General features: G+C 38.5%; 1 protein-coding gene across 4 annotated transcripts in view; it reads left to right on the top strand.

Moving 5' to 3' along the window:
• Nucleotides 1-21181, top strand: part of GOLM2 (golgi membrane protein 2) — a 28491-nt gene extending 7310 nt beyond the window's left edge. Inside the window, exons 2-11 of one of the 4 annotated variants that reach the window (XM_049813536.1) lie at nt 1011-1065; nt 3228-3330; nt 4414-4504; nt 6025-6169; nt 7064-7144; nt 7492-7590; nt 9020-9193; nt 15006-15173; nt 17189-17268; nt 19434-21181. In XM_049813536.1, the coding sequence (XP_049669493.1) occupies nt 1011-1065; nt 3228-3330; nt 4414-4504; nt 6025-6169; nt 7064-7144; nt 7492-7590; nt 9020-9193; nt 15006-15173; nt 17189-17268; nt 19434-19514 (1077 nt within the window). In that variant the 3' untranslated portion in view covers nt 19515-21181. The remainder of the gene's footprint in view (nt 1-1010; nt 1066-3227; nt 3331-4413; nt 4505-6024; nt 6170-7063; nt 7145-7491; nt 7591-9019; nt 9194-15005; nt 15174-17188; nt 17269-19433) is intronic. The other 3 variants (XM_049813534.1, XM_049813533.1, XM_049813535.1) reach the window with 3 other exon arrangements.
• The last annotated feature ends 339 nt before the right edge of the window (nt 21182-21520 follow it).

Here is a 21520-nt window from a genome sequence, read left to right as displayed (position 1 = left end):
AATTTGATAAAAGGGAAGGTAGAGGTGGGTGGAGGAAGTCTTAAAGAGAGGGCATATGTCTTTTTTGTTTGTTTTGACAGGAAATGTAGGTAACTGACTCAGACGCTGAGCTTCAGAGTCTGTGTGGGAATTGTAATAGCCTGTGTATGTGTGACCCCAGTGCCAGAGTAGGTGTGCTTGTACTTCATTTTGGTATTCTGAGAGGTAGTTCTGACCTTGTAACCCAAGAATGACAACCCTGTTTCAGCACCCTTTCTAGAGTTACCATTTATATTGATCATGAAACTACAAGAAAAATAATAACAGCATCAGTGTTGGCTGATGACAGTCGTGGTTTTTTTCCACGCTTTCTCAGTATGTTCTACGTGTGTGTCTTTCTCTTCATTCCTGCTATATTTTGTCTTTACATATCTCTTTATGTAAGAACAAGGCAAAGCATCTTTACTTAATGACTTTGTGTACGTGCATTTCTTATTTATTGTAACTGCCATTTTTTCCTTACTAAAAATACCAAATTAAAAGCTGTTGTGGAAGTCTACTGGTGTTAGATTCTCTCTTAAAAATAAAACGTGTTATGAATATTAGGTAGCATCACACAAATTTTACTTTAAATACACATTAGGTAAAAATTTTCTTCTAATGATGCTGCGTGTTTATTTTTATACACTTATGCTTTGACATTGGAAATTCACCATCTCCTTCTGCAGTATCAGAATGCAGTGTGTTTATTTTAGTCCTGACAGAATCTACTTTTCAGATAGAAATATGTTCTGGAAATAAATTTAAGTCCTTGTTAGCAAAGCCTAAATAGAGTGTTTAGGTTGGTGATATCACTTATAGACAACTAAATATACATTACTTATATTTACAAGAACTTTGTATATGTCTTTCTGATAATCCTTTACATACATTGTCTTTACAATGAAAACAAACATACTTGAGTCTTCCCAGTCTAAAACCTATCTAACCTGCTGATTGTTTATATTTACATAACCATTTCTTTCTTTCAGATTAAGCTGCAGAACAACATATCGTATCAAATGGCAGACATACATCGTTTAAAGGGTAAGGAATTTATGGCCAAACAGTAGTTTGGCAGATTGTGAAGTTGTGTATTTTTTTAACAGCCTGGGTACTGCAGCATACATTTTTAAATGAAAGATCAAGGGATGCTGGAACATCGCATAATGTGAAATTTCATTATATTTGTTTATTACCTGTCTGAATAAGTGTAGGTTTGGCTCTTGTAGACTTTGCTCTACTGTCTGCAGAAAGAACATGTATTCTGGCACTGCTTACTTCCAAGATACTTGAATCATTTTCATGACCAAATACACAGTTTAGTATAGGTTGGATCAGCGATGTTGTGATACTCATGCTGGGTTAGAAAAGGTCCAAAAAACATCTTTTAAGGCTGATATATACAGACATGATCACAATGCCTGTAATCTTACTGTATGGGTTTCAGAGTGACCTGGAACGGCTAATGCCAAAATTTGAACATGCCTGCAGACAATGTGCTTGGCATTTCTGCCTGTATCTATGTAGTTGAAACTTAAAATAGTAGGAAGCTTAATAATTATTGGTAGCCTGAGGAGCAGGGAGAAGAAATTCTAGAAAATTACTAGGGAAGATGAGAAATATGTATTGGTTTTATGGATAGTGTGAAGGTACTTTCTTTTGTACATTTATTGCAGAAAAAGAGTATTTGACAATCATGCCTAAAGTAACCTAGTAGTACTTTTGTGTTACTTGGAATAACAGAATCGTTCAGGAAATTAAGGAGATTTCCAACAGAGAGGTGAAATAGCATTATGTAAGTCTTCTGAAGGAAAAGGTAAAGAAAAATTTAGGGGTGGTTGTGGGTTAACACTGGCTGGCAACTAAGCACCACACAGCCGCTCGCTCACTCCTCCCTCCTTGCTAGTGGGGTGGGGAGTAGAATCGGAAAAAAGTAAAAGTTGTGGGTTGAGATAAGAACAGTTTAATAACTGAAATAAAATATAATAAGAATTGTAATGGAAAGGAAGATAAGAGAGAAATAAAACCCGAGAAAGAACAAATTATGTACAATGCAATTGCTCACCACTGCTGACCAATGCCCAGCCAGTCCTGGAGCAGCGATCTGCCCCTCCTGGCCAACTCCCTCTACTTTATAGTATTTTTATGGAATATGACTTTGGCTAGTTCAGGTCAGCTCTCCTGGCTGTGCTCCCTCCCAGCTTCTTGTACACCCGCTTGCTGGCAGAGCATGGAAAATTGAAAAATCCTTAACTTAGTTATCCTGCTATTGCTACTTAGCAACAACTAAAACACCAGTGTGTTATCAACATTATTCTCACACTAAATGCAGAACACAGCACTGTACCAGCTACTAGGAAGAAAATTAACTCTATCCCAGCTGAAACCAGGACAATATCCACCCCTTATTCTATACCATTTATATCATGCCCAGGTCCCATACTTTCCAGTATATCCCAAATAATCACCACCACCTTTCCTGTCTCTTGATTTATACATACAGATATCATTCCCTTAGTCTATTGGCCAGCCCTATAAAATGTACATTGAGTTAATTTAGTCCATGACTTTGGGCTCCATCTGTCATAACAGTCTCTCAGGGCAGGAAATACGGTCTGTGGTGTTGGATTGTTGCATGCTGAAGCCAGTTATGGTTCTATCATCGCTGCACTTTGCTCAGTTTCATCAAAGTTCATTCTTCATTAATCTGTGTGATTTTTACTGTAATACCCATGATACAGCATAGAGCCACCGTAGAAGTAATGATACACAAATAACATCATACAATTTAATTCATTGTCTATTCTCACCCAAAATCAAATCCCCTTGAGGTACAGATCAGGTTTCCCCATCCTCCCACATCATTGACCAAGTGCACCCAGGTCCTTGAGCAAAAGCAATCCCATGAATGGGTTTGTCTTTGCCTGAGGCAGGAATAACCCAGACTGTTTTCCCTAGCAAACCCTGAAACCAGGACAGGCATAGTATCAGAAGAGTTGTTCTGTAATTCATAGTGACATCTGGCATACATGAGTAAATTGGCATTTTTTTCAAGTTAGTTTAAGAATCTTTAAGGTATATCTAGAATAAATAACAGAACTTGAGGAAATTTTTAACCTATATAGCAATATTGAAAGTTGTATCCATCATGGGGCATTTTTTTCTTATATTTCTATACTCATGTTGATTTTTGCTTCTTCATCTAGAACAACTAGCAGAATTACGTCAGGAATTCATTCGACAGGAAGATCAGCTTCACGAGTACAAGAAGAACAATACTTACCTTACAAGGAGATTGGAATATGATAGGTATGTCTTCAAGAATGTTAGTAACTGTAGGTTTGCGTGTGTGTAATGGAGGTCTGTATTTATTAAAAAGTGCAAATTAATCCTATTCCTATTGATCCTCAAACTTGAGTGTTCTAACTTGGTGATGTAACTTTGACTCAGCTAGTTGTTTGATTTTTGAAGTTTTATTTTTGTGGTGTTCTACTCCTCCCCCCCCCAAGTGAGATATGATCTGAGAAAAATCTGACTTACTGGAATTTTTCAGCATTGGACAATTTTTAAGTCAATGCATTTTTTTATAACATGGAGATTTTGGTTAACAAATGCTTGAAAGAGTTTAATCAATGCAGTTCTGTAAGCTGCCAGGGTTGTTAATTGCTGTCTTTCTAAAAGTGTAATTTCATTTTTTTCAATTGAAGTTGAAAGCATTGTGTATATTGAAATTTTAAGTTGACCTCAGCCTTGTAAGTTTATGATGTAGAAGCAGGGAGAACAACTACTTCTGAAGCTTTGAGGGATGGGGGAGATTAACACTTGAGAAATTGTTTGAAACTTTCACGCACAAAATTATATTCTTTATGTGCTATGTTGAGTATTTGCGGGTTGGTGGGACACATGAGTTTTGTTGAATTGGGTTGATCTCTGTGTGGCTTGTTAGAGAAGTTGGGACACTTAGCTGTGTTATTCAGATCTTGTTATTTGAGTTGGTAGCAGTAACTGATAGTAGTAGTTGTGCATCTTCTGTGTTGACAGCCATGAGAGAGAGATTGCTTTCCTAGTGGAATTAATATACGCTGATGACAGATTAACTGTGAAGCTTGACTTTTCGGTTGCTTTCCAGGTTTTGGAGGAAATATGTTCAAGGCCATTCTGTTTATTTTACTGTTTTTCTGCTCTGTCCCTATTTTTTCCAGTTCTGCTTTCTTTCTGTATTCAGTCCATTTCCACTCCATACACATTCCAGGACAAGGCTTTTGGGACAGACTATTCTAGTTATATCTCAGGTTTGGCTTTTTGTGCCACTTCATATTTTTACCCCTATTTTATTTATGGGAGAGCAGATACAACAAATGAAATATAACTAATAATCTGTTTCTAATCAAGTCTGCAGTGTGGGCAGCAGATCAAGGAAATGAGACTGCAACATGAAGAAAACATAAAGAAATTAATGGACCAAGTTGTGCAGGACCAAAAGGTAATGCGCAGCCAAGTTTCTTTGTTGAATTAGAAGGGCCTAAAGTCTGCTGTTTGACTCAGCATTTCAGCTAAATGGAGGCCTTGAACATTTCTTCCGTAACTTTTTGTCAAATATTGTCCTGAGCAGCCCTAAATAGGTATTAGTGTAAGAACATCTGCCTGTTTTGCTCAGTCAGTGAACTGAGCCTTGAAGATCAGGCTTAAAGCTTTGCTCTGCTACAGCCTTCCTACATGACATCATGTCTTAGGATTTCAGTTTCTTCTCTGTAAAATGGATATTACTTTGTAGCTCTCCAGGGTAGGATCTATGTTCTTACAACCTTACACAGGTTATTGCAAAGGGGAACCTGATCTCTATTGAGGCCTCGAGGTGCTAATGTGATGCAAATAACAATGGTATTTGAATGGTATCAAGGGTGTAATTATATTGTGCAAGCTGCCAAAAGAATATGGGCTCTTTCCTACAAACAGATGAAATAACCTGCTTTTCTTAAAATTTAATTTCCTTGCTTTATCTCTGTTTACAAACATTTCAAATAACAAGGCAGACTTAAAGTAGATTTCAGTCAGATCATTTCTTAAAATCTAGAGTTGCTGCAAAGTCTCTGACCCAAGGCTTAAGGCCAATGATGTCTTAACCTCTTTGCGTTATACTTAAGAGCTGTGTATGCCAGTATAAATGTCATACAGCCATGCTGTATTTTACATTTTCTGTTCAGTTATGTGTCCATACTCTCATCTCCTACCCTCAGGATTCAGATTTGTATATAGAGGACTTCTGCTGTTGTTTGCTTTGGTGATCACCTAATTCATAAAAGTGATTTTGCTTACTCAAAGTGTTGTGGTTTAACCCTAGCCAGCAACAAAGCATGACGCAGCTGCTCACTCACTTTCCCCGCCCCCCATCCCACTGGGTGGGGGAGAGAGTTGGGGAAAAAAGTAAAACTCGTGGGTTAAGAAAAGAACAGTGTAATAGGACAGAAAGGAAGAAAATAATAATGATACTATTGACAATAATAAAATGACAATGGTAATAATGAAAGAATTGGAATATACAAAATAAGTGATGCACAAGGCAATTGCTCACCACTTGCCGACCAACATCTAGTTAGTTCCCAAACAGCAATCCTCCCCAGGCCAACTCCCCCCAGTTTATATACTGGGTATGACGTCATGTGGTATGGAATACTCCTTCGGCCAGTTTGGGTCAGTTGCCCTGGCTGTGTCCCCTCCCAACTTCTTGTGCACCTCCAGCCGCCTTGGTGGCTGGGCATGAGAAGCTGAAAAATCCTTGACTTAGTATAAACATTACTTCGCAACAACTGAAAACATCAGTGTGTTTTCAACATTCTTCTCATCTTGAATCCAAACCATAGCACTATACCAGCTACTAGGAAGAAAATTAACTCTAACCCAGCCAAAACCAGGACACCAAAGTAATCTTGAATTTGAGGGTGTGTGTTTTGTAATTTTCAGGGATGTGCTTAATATTGGTTCCTTATGAATTTGTTCTAACAGGCCACGCAAAAAATTCAGTCCAGCAAAGACACTGAAGTAAGTCCTCATAATGATGACCAGGCAATATCTAAGACTGTTCCAGAGGCAGAAGATAAAAACACAGTGAAGAATGAGCAGCCATCAGATCGTGTTGTAAATGGCAAAGGTATTTCTTTTTTTTTTTTTTTTGTCATTTGTGATAGCTAATGTGCCAATTGTGTTGTATCCTTTTGCTATCAGACAGAATCATGCATTTCTCTGAAGTAAAACAATGAATTTTTTGGCTCAGATAACTTGATTAGCTGCATGTGATTGTACTAAGTTAGAGTTTATAGGTATCCAGAGATTGGCATGTCCTTTCTCTGGATCCTTTTATGAAAGTAGTTTCTTGCATAGTTTTGTGTTCACTTTGTTGGTTCATTCACATCTCCTTCCTCATGTGGCCAATTGTGAACTGGGGATGGCCTCTCCCCTCCCTGTGAGATGTGTCTTGGGGTGAGCTAGGGAAGGGACATGCTATTGGAGAGCTGGAATCTGCACAGAGACAGTGGCTGGAGGTGAGCGGCACTGAAGCCACTGTGAGAAGTCTGTAGCTGCGTAAGTCAGCAGGAACAGTGGGGTCCTTTGGCTATCAGGAACTGTACAGGAGGCTCTCGGTGAGTAACTATTGTGGTGGTTTCCTTCCTGTAGGCCTCTCCAAAAGGCAGATGGGTTCCCTTTGTTTCTATTTCTTGTGCTGCTAAATCGGCACCTTTTACTATCAGTTTGGTGTCTATTCCAGCCAGCTTCTTGCAGCAGGCTTCTCTTACTCTGCTGCCAAGAGCAGTGCATCTGTTTCCCATCCTTTTCTGAAAATTGTACTGACTTTGGGAGCACTGCTCCAAAGCAGTCTTCAGTGACTTTGACAATACAATATAAGGAGTGTTGTAGCTGCATTATCAATACGGGACATGTTCTGTGGATAAAGGACTTTTCTACTGGTCATAGAGCCTTCCACAAGAGGGAAATTAACTGTTCAACCTTAAAGGTTAAGGCAGAATACCCTATTCTTCTCTTACAGAGAAAATCAAACCAGGAGGAGATGCAGGCATGCCTGAAATAGAAGATAATGACCCTGCTAAAGCTGAAGATACTCCCACTGGTTAGAAGTATTCTAATACTTCCACATTTGGCTTCTTAGTGGCATATATATTCTGTTTGAATACCATGTGTTTCATAGTGAATGCAAAGTTTTAAAATTTGTCTATGGAAATAAAATTCAAGCGAGGTGTAAAATCTGATAATTTTTACTGTGCTTTAGAGGTTTGATTTCTCAAAAATGAATGCTTCTGACACCCCCCTGCCCCGTGCCCCCTGAATTATATTTTCATCTGTGGTTTAAAAACAAGAAAACAACAACAACAAAATTACAGGATTGTAAGAGGAAGGCCTGTTATATAGTGTCTGTTTGTTTCATGTTAATGTTTTTGTCCATGTATTTTGTTTTAGCTTTAAAGAAGCCACTTATTTCAGCTCCTAAAAGTGAAGGTCATCAACCTGTTATAAATCTTCCAACTGAACAGCCCCATGCTCCAAATCTGGCACCAGGTAAAATTCTTATTTGCAGGTAACAAATCAACTATTTGTAGGAAACTTACCACTTAATATTTGCTACGATATCATGATGTTAGATGTAGGTGGCCAGCCCCTTTTTTGTTTGATGTGGTCACAAAATGAAAAACAACGATCAATTTCTGCAGGATGCAAGATTGAGTGTGTTCTTAGTCTGGCTTCCTGAGGCACTGAGGTTGCTGGCTGTACAATCTCTTTTCGTTGTCCCCCCACCCAGTAATTTCTGAGCCTTTTGACCAACTTCAGCCAAATTTGAGAGTTAGAAGTTTCAAAGACGAGTGCTTCAAGATTTCTCTACTGGACAGAGGAGAGAAATTGAAATGAGTATTCCTCCTTAGGGGTACTAATTAGATAGGGCTGCAACATACCAGGAGTTGGTTGTTGATCTATTAGTAGCCAGTTATATTCAGAGATTAAACCAGTGGTACTATTGCTTGCTCAGTGTCCTCCTGTGCCTGTGAACAGCTCACTTGAGGGTGATGTGGGGGAGGCTTAGGACATGAGAGAACTAAAAGTACTGTAGTGAAAGGGTTTAGAAGAATTACAGTTAGAAAGGACACAAATCTGTAGAAAATACCCTTATATTTAATCCTGGTGGATCAAGTCACTTTGCTTTAATGTCAAAGAGAACGTTAGGTTATATCTGCACTGCAAGTGGCATGTTCAAATACTGTTGTGCTAAAACGCATTAAATGTAACGTATTCGTTACATATTTGTGACGTGACCAAACAGCTTGAAGTTTTTTGTTATGCCCGTTTTTGGTTCTTTTGAAAAAAGGCAACAGAAGTATTTATTAATTTCTTTCCTTTTGCAGTGGATATGTAAGCAGATTAGAAATCTCCCCCAAAATTGGGGACCTCAAAGTCTGTATATACATTTAAAGTTTATTATTTCCAAATGTCAAATCTTTTAAATAGTTTGTTTCTTTTTGTTGTTCTGAGGTATTCCTTCATTTTGACTTTTATTAATGAGAAAACATAAAAAGTAGCAAGTGAAAAGCTTGCTTTGTTGAATTTAGAGTTTATCAACAGAAGGTTGATGTGAATTTCAAGGGGACCAGGGTTTTCTTTATTCTTCGGTTATGTAGTCCTGTGATTATGCTTATTATTTTTAGCATAACTTCTGTGACCTACTGCAACCTTCTCCTCAGATCATAGCTCTTGAAACAATAAATGATGCTTAGTGGATTTGAAAAGCAGAATCAGCAGGAGGATAAAAAAAAATACATAAACGTATTATTGTTCTGGGCTTCATCAAGCACTTAAGTACATACAGAAAATCAGCTGAGAAGGTAACGACTTAGGATTGATTACATATTAAAATGTGATGAATTATCTTTTGCAGTAACATTCTAGCCTTCTTTTTGAACCATGTAAAAACCAAACACGCTTCCTCATTCTGTAGGTTTGCACAGTGACAATGATGGAAATCCTGATACTGTGAAGCAGATACCTCCAAATTCTCTCCAGCACTTAAATTTTGAAGAAAATGTGGAAAATCAGAAAGAACACAAAATTGAGACAGACCATATAAAAATTCCAAAGAGCAGAGTTAGTGACTTGCAGAAGATGAAGCAAAGTAAGTTGGCCAATATCATATACTTCAATATATTAAGAAAATCACTTCATTTTCTGTCTGTAATAGTGCCTGTCTGGAAAATAGGAACTATTACAGCAGGTGGCCTTCTGGAGGGTAAGCCTGGAAAGAAATGTATAATGTTACTGTGTCAAAGATATGCCTTAATGTGTCATCTTTCATATAGATATATATATATCCTAGTCATTAAAAAAAATTACTGGCTTATAGGAATTTAAAATGCTTTTGGAAATTACTACACACTTAAATAGATTAAGTCAAGGATTTTGATACATGCATGATACAGAGTTACTTATATTCACACTGCATTACTTAAATACAATGTTTTGGACAATATTGTAAGAATTCAGCCCTTAGATAGGGGGTCTTTGTGATGGTATATGTGTATTGGCCAGAAGTTTGTTCTTCTGTGTGAGGAAGTTTTCCAGAACCCTTCTCTTCCATGTCTGCGCAAGGAAGAAGCCTTCAGACAGGAGCAAATCATGTATTTGTTTATTGTGTATGATGGTGGTAATACTGCTGAGGCTTAGTGGGCAGACAGCAGGTAAGAACTTGCAAAGACACATTCAGCTGTCTGTGTACTGCTGTTTTTGAGATGTGTGTCTACCCTGCAGCTGATACCATAACACTGGGAGAGTGTTATGCCTACAGCATTTGATTTTGCATCTTCCTATTGCATTGAAACAAGTTTCTTATGGTATCAGTGGAGGTACTATACTCCCAAGTATTAGAGTATCCTGACAAGTATACCTTAACCTAGTTATTTTCAAAGAACTAATTCCAATTGTTTAGCATTTGGGTGGGGAGGGGGCATTTGGAAGAAAAAAACATAGTGCTGAAACATCTCTTCTTATATGGATTTAAAAAAAATATTTTTTTCTTTATATAGGTATTATAAATTCAACTTCAAATTTCATTGTACTCTCAGCTAAGTAGTTTTCATTTAGGTTTCGCTTTCTGTGGCTAAAATCTGTCTGTACTCCAAGATGACAAGTTACTACATTAGAACAGCCATCTTCAGAGTTGCAAGAATTGGGAGGAGAAAAGGATTCTATAGTTATCCTCCAGAAACCTCTGTTAATTAATTCTGTGGATTGGATAAACAGTGGTACAGAAATAGCAATTTTGTTGAAATAGAATCATAAATTGGTTTCAGTGATCGATGAAAAGAGTTCTGAAAGCTTGGGTTGCTCTTAGGAACATGGAACTATGAATTAATTTTTGTCATAAAAGGTTTAGTTTGGGAGGTTCCCTTCATTAGAATTAAGTGGTTGCAGTTCCTTTTCTTGGTCTAGAACTTGACTGGTGATTCTGTAGCTTGGAGAAACTGCAGTAAAAAAGCATTAACCTCTAGCAATCTCTTAAATTGAATAACAGAGAACGAAGTTTAAAATAATACTCCATTTATTCCTGTAGAATATTTTAGTTGCTATTCTGAAGCAGAGGTTAAATTAAAATGGAGTTTGTGAGCATATAGTCAGACTTGCTAGCAGACAGCTGTAGGGTGTATGCTGGCATAAAGGGGTGTACAGGGATGTGGGAGTTCAGTGTGTTCTCTCCTCCCCCAATGCCCTTGTAGCCCCCCGCAAGGGTCAGAGTAGTAGTAGGTAGTGCCAGACCTTATCTGAGAGGTTTAAAAAGCTACCTGAAATGGTTTCTGAACCATTAACAACTTTCAGAGGTACCATCATACCGCAGGAGGACATGTCTTTAAAAAGTGAATGGGAAGAGGATTTGAGGAGTTCTAGAGGCCCAGCAGCCTAGCTTTGATACCTGGAAAGGTAACTGGACAAATTCTCAATCAGTTTGAATACAATATGACAAGTGGTTAACACTGATTTTTTCAAGAACAGATTGTGTCAAAGTGATACGATGTGAAAAACATGTATTCAGAGGAATGAAAACAGTAAAAACAGGTATATGACTTTGTTGTAGGCAAATTAATGGAGACCTGGTCAGGAATAAATTGCATTTTGGTGGGTGCACAACTTTAAGAAAAGAATATTTCAGGCATAGGTATTACTAACAGTTTTATTTGAAAACCTTCTGTGAGGTTTACAAAGATGCATCCTTTGCTTGGCACTGTTTGGTATTTTGAGTGCTGGATGATAAACAATGTGTGAGATGTGGTTTCAGCAACATAAAAGTTTGTAAACAAAAGTAGTCTGCAATTAAGAATGGAGAATTACATGCACAGAGTAAGTGACAAATAACAAGTGAGCAGTTTGGTCAAAACCGATGCGGTCAACAGTGGGCATTAGTCACTAACAATGTTTGAGGTGAGGTTTTTCTTCTGGGATGTGTTAATAGGGATGTCAAATAAGATAATAAGATAGAGTAACTAACTCTCTTTTACTTAGTGCTTGTGAGGCCATTCTCTGGCTTTAAATACCAAAGAAAGATGATGTGAACCTGGGAGGAATTCAGGGGAGAGGAGAAAAAAAAAAAAAAAAGGATTTAGAATGAAGGGGAAAAAAGCTCTAAAAAGACAAGGGTCGAAGAAGTAGGGAATGAATATCAATTTACTGTTTTGTTGGGTTTGGGGTTTTGTTTTGTTTTAAGAAAGAGATCTTTAGGGAAGGCTTCAGTTGTTTTAATATCATTCATGGATCTTTCTGATGAAGTGGGGATAGGTGTATTCAAAACTGGCATGCAACCTGTGCAAGCTTTTCTTCCATTCTGTGTATCCTGAGATGTGCGAGACTAGTTTATCAAAGGAGCTTCTTGACTATCCTGCGCTTGTCAGGTTGAGTAACTACAGCTGAAATGACAGAGCTCCATATTTCAGTTGTTGGGGTTTTTAAGTGGATTGGCAGTCTTCCCTGTTAATGGATTAAATGATGTGGTGGGCTAGCTTTGTAGGCAGGAGCAGCGAATGAAATGTCTCCATTGTAGGCTGTGAATGGGTACCTAAGAGTCAGTCAGTCATCACCGATTAGTCTTTTCCTTTTCTCTTTGCTCCTTCATATTTGTAATAGCTTACATTGTAATGATGCAATGAGGGAGAGTGTTTCTCTATCACATATGGAAATAGCAAATCCAGGTTTGTAGAAGATTTCTTTCCTAATTGGTCAGCAGTGGCTGTTTGGAAAGGTCCCTCGATGATAAATTAATCTCTCTGGTATAGAGGAGCCCAGCTCTGGCACACAGCTTTCACTGTAGACAATTGCCTGGCTGGGGCTTTGGTTACTGAGCTCTTCGTAAATTGCTGTGCATCACCCCATGGGATGAGACTTAGTAACCATTGTTGGTCAGGCTGTCATATCTGTCCGGTTTCAGGATTGGGGAACTTCTCCCAAAAAGATGTTTTCCTTTTTTATTTTGATAGCATAGATTTAAAAAGCAACTTTGGTACTAGGTATAGAGATGGGCACATTGCAACTGTTCAGTTTCAAAAGCAGCAGAACCTGAAAGTGACTGCAGCAGCGTCACTATTTGTGCTTTTACCTGGCACCCTGGAAAAATGCTGGGTGCAGCAAACCTCCAGTCCATGCTGCTGTTTAAAGTTGTCCTGTAAGCAGATCCTTAGTGATGAGTATGTGGACAGCTGCTTCAAGTAGTGTGTTTCTAAGGATCCAGCTTTGAGTAATACCCCATGTCTATTCAGAATGCATTTTAGCAAATGTTACCTGCAGATTTTAGCATCAGTGACATCCTTATGGGGCATTCCGTGCTGTCACTAAGCTCTTGTGCTTCAGGACAACATACTCCACTGTGCCTCAAATAGTCCATGCAATGCCTGCGTTACAGCCACCGACCGAGGTTTGGAGTGATTTGAGATCCACAATGCCATCAAGATTCCAGGTCTTACCTGTCTGTTTCAGAAAGCAATTGGTGCATTGCTTGGTCCAGCTACCAACGACTCCTGTTTCAGTGTTTGCCTGAAGTCTTCGTATCCCAAGGCCGTGATACGTGCCTTGCATTAGAGTATTGATGTTCTCCTGATGTCATGTGACAGTCATCTACTGCCTAAATCTTTTGTACACCTGACTCTGCATGCACAGGCAGTGGACTTGCTGTCAAGACCACTTAGCCCAAAATGACTTCTGGTGAGGCTTGTGTGCTCAGCCTTTTCTCCCTCGATTTGAAGTAGCATGAGCTAAAATACCAAATGCTTAAAGCAGAATGAAGCACCTGTACTGAAAGAGTAGCTGCATCCTGCAGCTGTGCTGGAATCCCAAGCTCACCAGGGCTGTTCTGTACACTGGGCTGCTCGCGTGAGCTTCAGCTCACAGGCCGGTATGGGCTTGTGTTTCCTAGGATCTCTTTCTAATATTTTAACCTTTCCTTCTGTCAGCTTAAATTTATTCAGTACTTGTTTGTCACAGGATTTCTGGCATACCTACAGGCTTGTTTTTTCTGTAACTTAAGTGCATTCAGTTGTCTTTCCATAGCTTATTTTATATTTAATGTGTGTGAGTTGTATGGTTCTGTCTGCTTTTTATATATAATGCAGTGTCCAAAACTACAAACAATAATAGCAAGGATTCCTCAATTTTAGATGAATAGAGAATGACTAATATATTAAACTTCTGATTTCTAAACAGATCATAGTTTCTTCTTGCTTATTTTATGAAAATAACCGAAACTTCTGTTTCTGTATATTTGAGCTGCACTAGATGTGATTCTTCTGCTTTTCTTGCCCATCCAGATAAGCACTATGTTATAGTTTCTGTCCTGATTTTTATATACTGCCACATATGATATTTTCATTGTTTTAAGAAATAATTTCATTTTTACATCTGTCCATTGTAACCACAACCTTCCTTTTAATCCTAATGTTGAAATAATATTCTCCAGTTTTACTTTCCTGTTTAATTGCTTCCACTGCAAATCACTTAACATCTGCCTTGGCAGATTTTTTTCTCAGTCCATTTCCAGTCTGTAAAGATTGTATCACACTTTAATCTTGTTTTTCTCATTTATACACAATCCCTCCAGACTTGTATACTCTGCAGACTCAGTGTTGCATTCTTTAAGCAATGGGCAAGCAGACTGAACTGCATTGGACTTGAACAGATATCCTCATTTCCCATTAAACACCAGCTCTGAACTTGACATCACACCATTAATCTTTCATTGTGTGCTTGGTTGACTGTCTAGTCATTTCATAGTTCCAGCTAATTGTCGTTTTTCTTGTGCATTGTTTCAGTATCTGGAACTGTTCTTAATTCTTTGCTGGGAGACAAAAATACTGGATTCAGAACATTTTGAAAATGGTTAAAGCTTAACAGGAATCCAGAGTGTAAAGCCAAATTAATTAGGTAGTTAAAAAAATCAGTTCAGAGATGTAAGACAGATCTTTGCTAGATTTTTTTTTACCCTTGACAGTATGGTACACGCTCTGCAGACATTACCTTATACAAAGTCAGCAATATATTGCTTCATTGTGTGTAGAAAAATGCCAGTCCTCAGAAAAAAGCCTAGACACAAAAACTTCCCCTGCATGCTCCTCAGCATTTTAAGAAAACTTTTATTGGTGTTTGTAGGTAATCAAAAATGGAGTGTTTTGTTTGGATGCTTACTCTAGCTCTTTTCTCCAAAGAGTGAAGCTTATAAAATCAGATTTCACAAATCCAAATGCTGAATGACCGAGTACATCCTTTTGGCACGGAGATGTTCGATAAGCCTTGTTGTTCTCCCCCTGCCCAAGCCCTCTCCCTTCTACCTCCTTTCTCCTCCAGCTGAAACTACTACAAACCCCCAACTATCTTAACCTGTGGTCTGCTTTCGTTTAGTATCTTCCTGTTTCTTTCCTCTCTGCTTCTGACTTAATCCTTTGCCTACTTCACAGGCCGATTCTTTGATGAGAATGAATCCCCTGCTGATCCGCAGCAGGGTTCTAAACTGGCAGATTATAATGGGGATGATGGTAACGTGGGTGAGTATGAGGCAGACAAACAGGCTGAGCTGGCTTACAATGAGGAAGAGGATGGTGATGGTGGAGAAGAAGACGTCCAAGGTGAGCTTGGGCCTTATCTCCATCCCATTGTAATAAAATCCATGCTGAGTTTACTTGTTGAATTTGTGTAAAGCCTCGCTATTTTTAGCTCATCACAAATTTCTAGTATAGAATAAATAAGCTTTAGGCAATCTTTAAAATTCGGTCTTGCTCTCTGAAAGCAATGTTACAGCAGTTTCCAGTGAGAGGATTTCGATACCTGATTTCAGTTTTGTATACAGTTTCCGCTAGGAAAATTAAGACACTTCAAATTTCAGAAATGGTTTTGTCTAAACCCCAAATCTGGTATCTACCTAGTTGGGATGTAGTCTTTGACATTACTAAGGCAATTTTCAAATACAGAAGCATAGGGGGTTTTTTTTGACTACTGCTTTTGTCACATCTGCCTTAAGGTGGTATGCAATGAGGACTCAGCAATTCTAAGTGTAATTTTTGCACATTGTACACAGATTCAACAGGCTTCTGGTTTTCCTTGCTAACCAAACTTCAAAACTCATTAATCTGGTGCCAGCTTCATACCTGTATATGCATGCTCACCACCTCTTGTTCTGCATGCGTTCCAGTGCATCGCCCTTCCTCTTCACTGCTTGTCTGCCATGTATCTGGCACACTGTCCACCACTCTCCATCTAGTTGTTTGGTAATATTTTGTGAAGGGCTTGCATGTCTGTAGGGTAAAAATGTATACCTAAACATATATAGTATTTCCAATTAAGGAAAGTGCAAAATAAAGGGGGGTGGGGGGATGGGGATGGGACAGGACAACAATGGACAGATGGACATGATTGAAGTTCTACAGGCACCCAGATTTAGATCCTCATAATGCAACATTTTTAGTTGGTAGTTTTTCGAACATGTATTTAAGTGGTATATTCCAAGCATAATTAATAGGAAAAGCTGATAAAAAGCAACTGATTTCTGTGGGCCTGCATCTAACTATGCAGTGTAAGCGTTTTTTGGCTGGGCTGGTAGTTTGAAACTCATGAACAAGCAAAAGAAAAGTATGGATCAGAACCCTGGGCAGTTAATTAACTTACTGATAAAAATTAAAACTCAGTTGCTGCTCCAGAAGATGTGTCCTGTTTTGTTACACTTGCTCAAAACTCGCAGCGGAATTTAGTCACTCTGGATTGCTAACATCTGTTCCTCTGGATGGATTATTACTGGGTTGTAATTTGCTTGTAGCAGCTAGCTTCTAAATGAAGGTACAAAAGTATATACAGCTGCTTCTGTCGATGCTGTGGAAGTAGGAGACTTGCTTCTAATCATTATGATCTTGTAATGAAAAGGAAAGCATGGTATGTCGTGCATGTTTGTAAATCTAAGCTCTGCTCTGCAAATTGAAGTAGTTTTGTGAGTTGGGTATTTCATTTTTATTTTATTTTCAGTTCCCCATAGTAAGCAGTGGGTGATGCCTGGCTCCTCACCACCATAGTTCCTTAACTGGACTTAAGAATACCATTCTTGAAGGTTTAACCAAGGCCACGTAACTGTTACTTTATCTCTGCTAATTTCTACCATTCACTTCACCCAGCTTTTGGGCTCGTCTTCACCTGCAGCCATTGTGCTGCTGACCAGGAGTGTGGGAGGAGGTTGGCTGCCCAAGTGGTGGAGGGACGTGGCCCTTGCTGTACCTCAGAGCTCCATGCTGGTTTGCTTATGAATACATCGCTATGGTGGTCTTTATAGGGACACTAATGGCTTTAGGTAGCAAGAGTTTATAACATGCTGTAAACTATTACCAGTAACATGAACGGGATTCCTGCATGCCACTTCCAAAAGGGTGGGTATGATACAGTAGCAAGTAGTGGAAAGTTGTTAAAAACTGTAGAGATTGTGCTTATGTAGCTTGATATGCAAGGGATATTTGAAAAAGTAAGAGCTCTAACTGCAAATGGCCTCATAAAACTGTTTCCCATTTACATGTGGTACCTGTCAGTTCACTGCTCTCGTGGCTTTAAATTTGGACTTGGCGAAAATCTTTTTTCTGATCAACCCCTCTGTATATCTGTATAGGCATAATGGATTTAATATCTGGGAGTAAAGATGAAAGACTGACTTCTGGAAGCCTTTTCATGAAGAAAAGTCTGAGCAGTGTATGTTACTACCTCAGACTTATTTTTCCAAGCCCTTTGTTATGTGGTTTCCTAATAACTTGTTGACTTGATTTGATAGAAGTCAAGCAGCATGGCAAGTGGTACTTCCAGAAGTAGCATTTTAGAAACAGTGTCTGCTTTAGTCTTTACAGTATGTAATTTGTTTGCAGGGTATGAGAGGGTAGAATTGTAGGGTTTTGGAGGGATAGTGGTTACAATTGTTTAGGGAGGGGAAAAAACCCTGAATTTTTGTCTAAAAACTATTAGAAAAACATCACACGGTTTTGCATCAGGCTAGAACAAAGCATGTGGCTTGTGCAAACAAAGCAATTTAATTAAACATGTTTTTCTGTTGCCACTAGAAATGTGTGGGCCTTAGACTGAAATTATCAGAGGAAAATACACAACTTTGGGAGATATGCTCATGTGAATGTCGGTATCTAATCTGGCATTCCTTCTTTTAGTCTACCTGTTTGAAATGCAAGGTGATATTTAAAAGTTGTTGGCTTCTACTATAGCAAACATGTTTTTGTGGTGGCTGGATTATATAAATCAAGTGATATCCACATGCTGTATTAGTAGTTTCTTACCGAACAAAAGCATGTGTCATGTAGATAAGCTTCAGCCTTTTGCTGTTGGGAGTATGTTACCATCAGGTACCAACCTCCTGTGCAGGCTGATGAGTAATTGTTGTTAAAGCGTTGAAGAGCTTCAGGCAGCTTATCATCTAGTAAAAGACTTGGTAAACTTTAACTTTGCTTTCCATTCATGTGAACAAGCATCTTTCCTGAATATAAAGGAACACAGCTTTGAAATGCAGGAAGAGCTTATTAATTGACACAAACTGAAGTTTTAGGGCTTTTTCACTTATTGAGGGAAGAAGGCTGGGGACCCACACAGGTAGAATGCAGAATGTTATAGTATGTTTTAAAACATCACTTGAAGAAAATTACTGAATGTGCATTTTCTTGATTGATGTTTTTGTGTGTGCTACAGTAAATGGTTATACTGAGGATGCACAAGTTTGTTTTAATTTTACGATTTTCCATGAGGCTCAAAAACCAAAAGCCAAGGAGTTGAAGTCAAGAAGTAGGACAGAGTAGAGTGGTGGAGCCAGAGAGTCATTCTGGATCTGAAAAACGAGATGAAACATCTTCCTTCTTCCAGTCAAGGGCAAAGCTGTAAATCTATTGTAAAGACGAACCAAGCACAGCTGGGAAAGATGTGATGCGCCTGAAGTGGCCACTTACAATGCGTTGCCCCTGCCCTGCTCTCAGCTCCTGCTGTGTGTTCCCTGGCTGAGTGCGCAGCTATTCTGCAATTCACAAGTAGATGTCTTGACTGACGGGCTGAGTGTTTTATCACGTAGGAGCCTGGCTAGATGGGTTTGTTTCAGCTGTGAAGAGTAGTGGTGAAAAATGTATTGTTGAGTCTTCAGCAGTGCTGAGAGGGAGCACAGGGATTTCCCTTGATAAGAGGTTGGAAAAGGTTGAGAGCTGCCTTTCACATTTTTAAAAGTTTCTCTTCAAATTTTACCCTCAAGTCTGACATGCAAGGTAGCAGTATGTAAAAATGTTGACAGCAAAGTCAATTCCAGCATTAGGAAAAATCTCATGACTGAAAAATGTGCTGTGCCATGTTTGTGTGGAAGGTATCATCTTTAAAATCTGAGAAGTAGGTGGAAAAAGTTTTATCTTAGCCTGGAGGGGGTCATGCTGACTTCTCTGTGCTAGTCCCGTCAGGTACCCACTCTTTGCAAAATTGTACAGTGTATTAACTCTGGAATGGGTTAAAAAATGGCAATGTAACATTCCAAAGTAATTTACTTTGTAGTTGGATTTTAGTGGGAGAGGTTGAAATCTTTTTAGGAAGATTCTCAAATTACAGTAGTAAGTTTAACTAGTTCTACAATCTCTTAAGTCAATAAGTCACTGAAACATGGTTGCAATAAAGCCAAAGATATTGTCCCAGAGTGCTGACAGCTGGACTTGTAATCGCAGGCCCGTATGCGTCCTCCATATTTTCCCCAATGACTCCATTCCTGTAACCAGACAAGGCCAATTCAGTGTGTATGTATGCATTAGCAGCATGTTCTGGGAAAAGTCTGTTTAAATGTTTTTTTCAGTAGTATCACATCAGATTTGATCTGAATATTTTAATTGCAGATGATGAAGAAAGAGATCTACAAAATGACCTCGTTGATTATGGCAAGCCACGCTTCAGTGATGGTGTTCTTTAAGGCCTAAATTAAGCAGGAAAAGTGGATGAGAGATCTCAACTGAGGAACTTGAAGTGCTGCAAAACTGAACCATTTTTACTTCTGTGTTTCTTACTTTAAAGGAAGCTGATAATAAAAAGTGATGAGTATACTCAAAGTCAACGATGTAACAGAAGGAAACAGTTCTGTACATATGTACATAGTTGTACTATTGCAAATTGTATTAAAACTACATTTTTGTTGTTACATTGAGCCAATTACTTAGACTGTACCTTATCTGTAATAATCTTTGCATTTAAAACCGATATTATAAATATGGGCTGAATTGTTTCTGCAATTTAGAAAACTTTGTAAACTGGAGAACTTGTACAGTTTGTATCTCATGTAACAAATACACTGTGGAAACAATGTACAGCCAAAGGACTCCTTTTCTACAGTAATACCTGTATGAGCAAAAATACTGCTTTTCTCATGAGTGCTGTGTTTTTGTATTTTGCAGGTGAGCTATCAGTTGAGAATGAAAACTGAATGTTTAAAAAATTGCTCCTTCTTTAATGTAACAGAGGAAAGGCTATGACAGTCTTCAGAAGCAAGTACCATTTTAATTCTCATATACAGTGACCAAATCTAGTAGCTAGAGCTGGAAATCGGTGGTATTAGGATTTTTAATAATTTGATACATCCTAAAAAAGTTGTGTAACTAATAGCTTATTTTAAAAGGTAATATAAATAATTCAGCACAGCTTATAGGAAATCTTTGTGTATGTATTAAAGAGAGCAAGTGTGTTAGTGAGAAACAGGCAAGTCTACATCAGCTTTGCAGGAACCTTAATGGAAGGAACAACTCCTACCCTCGGTAAATACGTGGTATGCACTGTTTCACTGTCTTGAGAGCATCCATCCTGTGTCACAGTCACTCAAATTAATTTACAATTTAATACTTTGATACAGATCTCTAAACATCTGCCATGTTCCATGTTTTGATTTTCTATGTCGGAAAGTTTGTAAGTTAGATACTTTTTGTATTCTGTGTTTAAGCACTTTCTGAATTTTATGGAAATGATTCTGTTGATCTGCAGTAGTGGAAATTACGGTTATTAACCCAACCTGCTTCTCCAAAAGGGCTACTGTGAAAAGGAATTATAGGGCCAATGACATGGGTGATTGTACTTTATCTCTGTACTCAGGTTCCAGTTTGAAGTAACAGCTAAGGTTTGCTTGATGCCAATTCAGTGAACCTTTTAAATTTCAACAGTCATACAATTCTTTTTAACTTTTTTTTTTGGCTACAGGGATCTTCTACTAATCAGACTTAAATATACAAGAAGTAAAAATTTCAGATTCTGGTGATGCATCTTAAGTTTTGGTGTTTTGGTTTTTTTTACTTAAGGCTTGAGCTCTTCATTCCATACTTCTGGGAGGCAGATGGGGGGAATAGCCCTTTGCATGGTGTGATGTACTTTCAGTTGAAAATAAAATGCTGAACCTGCTCAGAATTAGATACCATACTAATACCACACAATGAGTATGAACTTGTACCAGGATTCTAAGAATAGCAGTCTTCAGTAAATACTGTATTTAAGCACTACAATTTTTTTGTCTTAAAATGTAATTTCTCCCTGAATTAGGTGTTAACTTGATTCTTCTAATGAAAGCAACATTTATGGGTTCTAATAAATGAAGTTCTTTAAAGTATGTGAGGCTTCTGGCTTTTTTTTCTTTTGACTTTTAAAAATTGGATTAACTTAGGGCTTTGCAGAAGTCTAGGCATTTTGACCTATTGGCAGTGGTTACAGCTGTTTCCTATAGGCCAGCTCTGAGGGCAGTGGTGGAGAGGAGGAACTGGCTACATGCCTTGCAGCTTGTTTTTGTTACATGCAGGGCAGTACCAGCATGTGCGCCCCGGCTATTGCGAAGGCAAAAGTCTGCTTCAACTCTAGTACCTGCGCACTTGGTGGGAACGTACATAACACGGGCAACAAATTTTGAGCTGCTTTTACAGGTATGTAAGAATAACTTGGCAGGTAGAAAGCC

Source organism: Accipiter gentilis, chromosome 10 (genome assembly GCF_929443795.1).
Source record: "Accipiter gentilis chromosome 10, bAccGen1.1, whole genome shotgun sequence".
Lineage (NCBI taxonomy): Eukaryota > Metazoa > Chordata > Aves > Accipitriformes > Accipitridae > Astur > Astur gentilis.
Note: the sequence above shows the minus strand (reverse complement) of the source record. Positions and strands in the feature narration are given on the sequence as shown.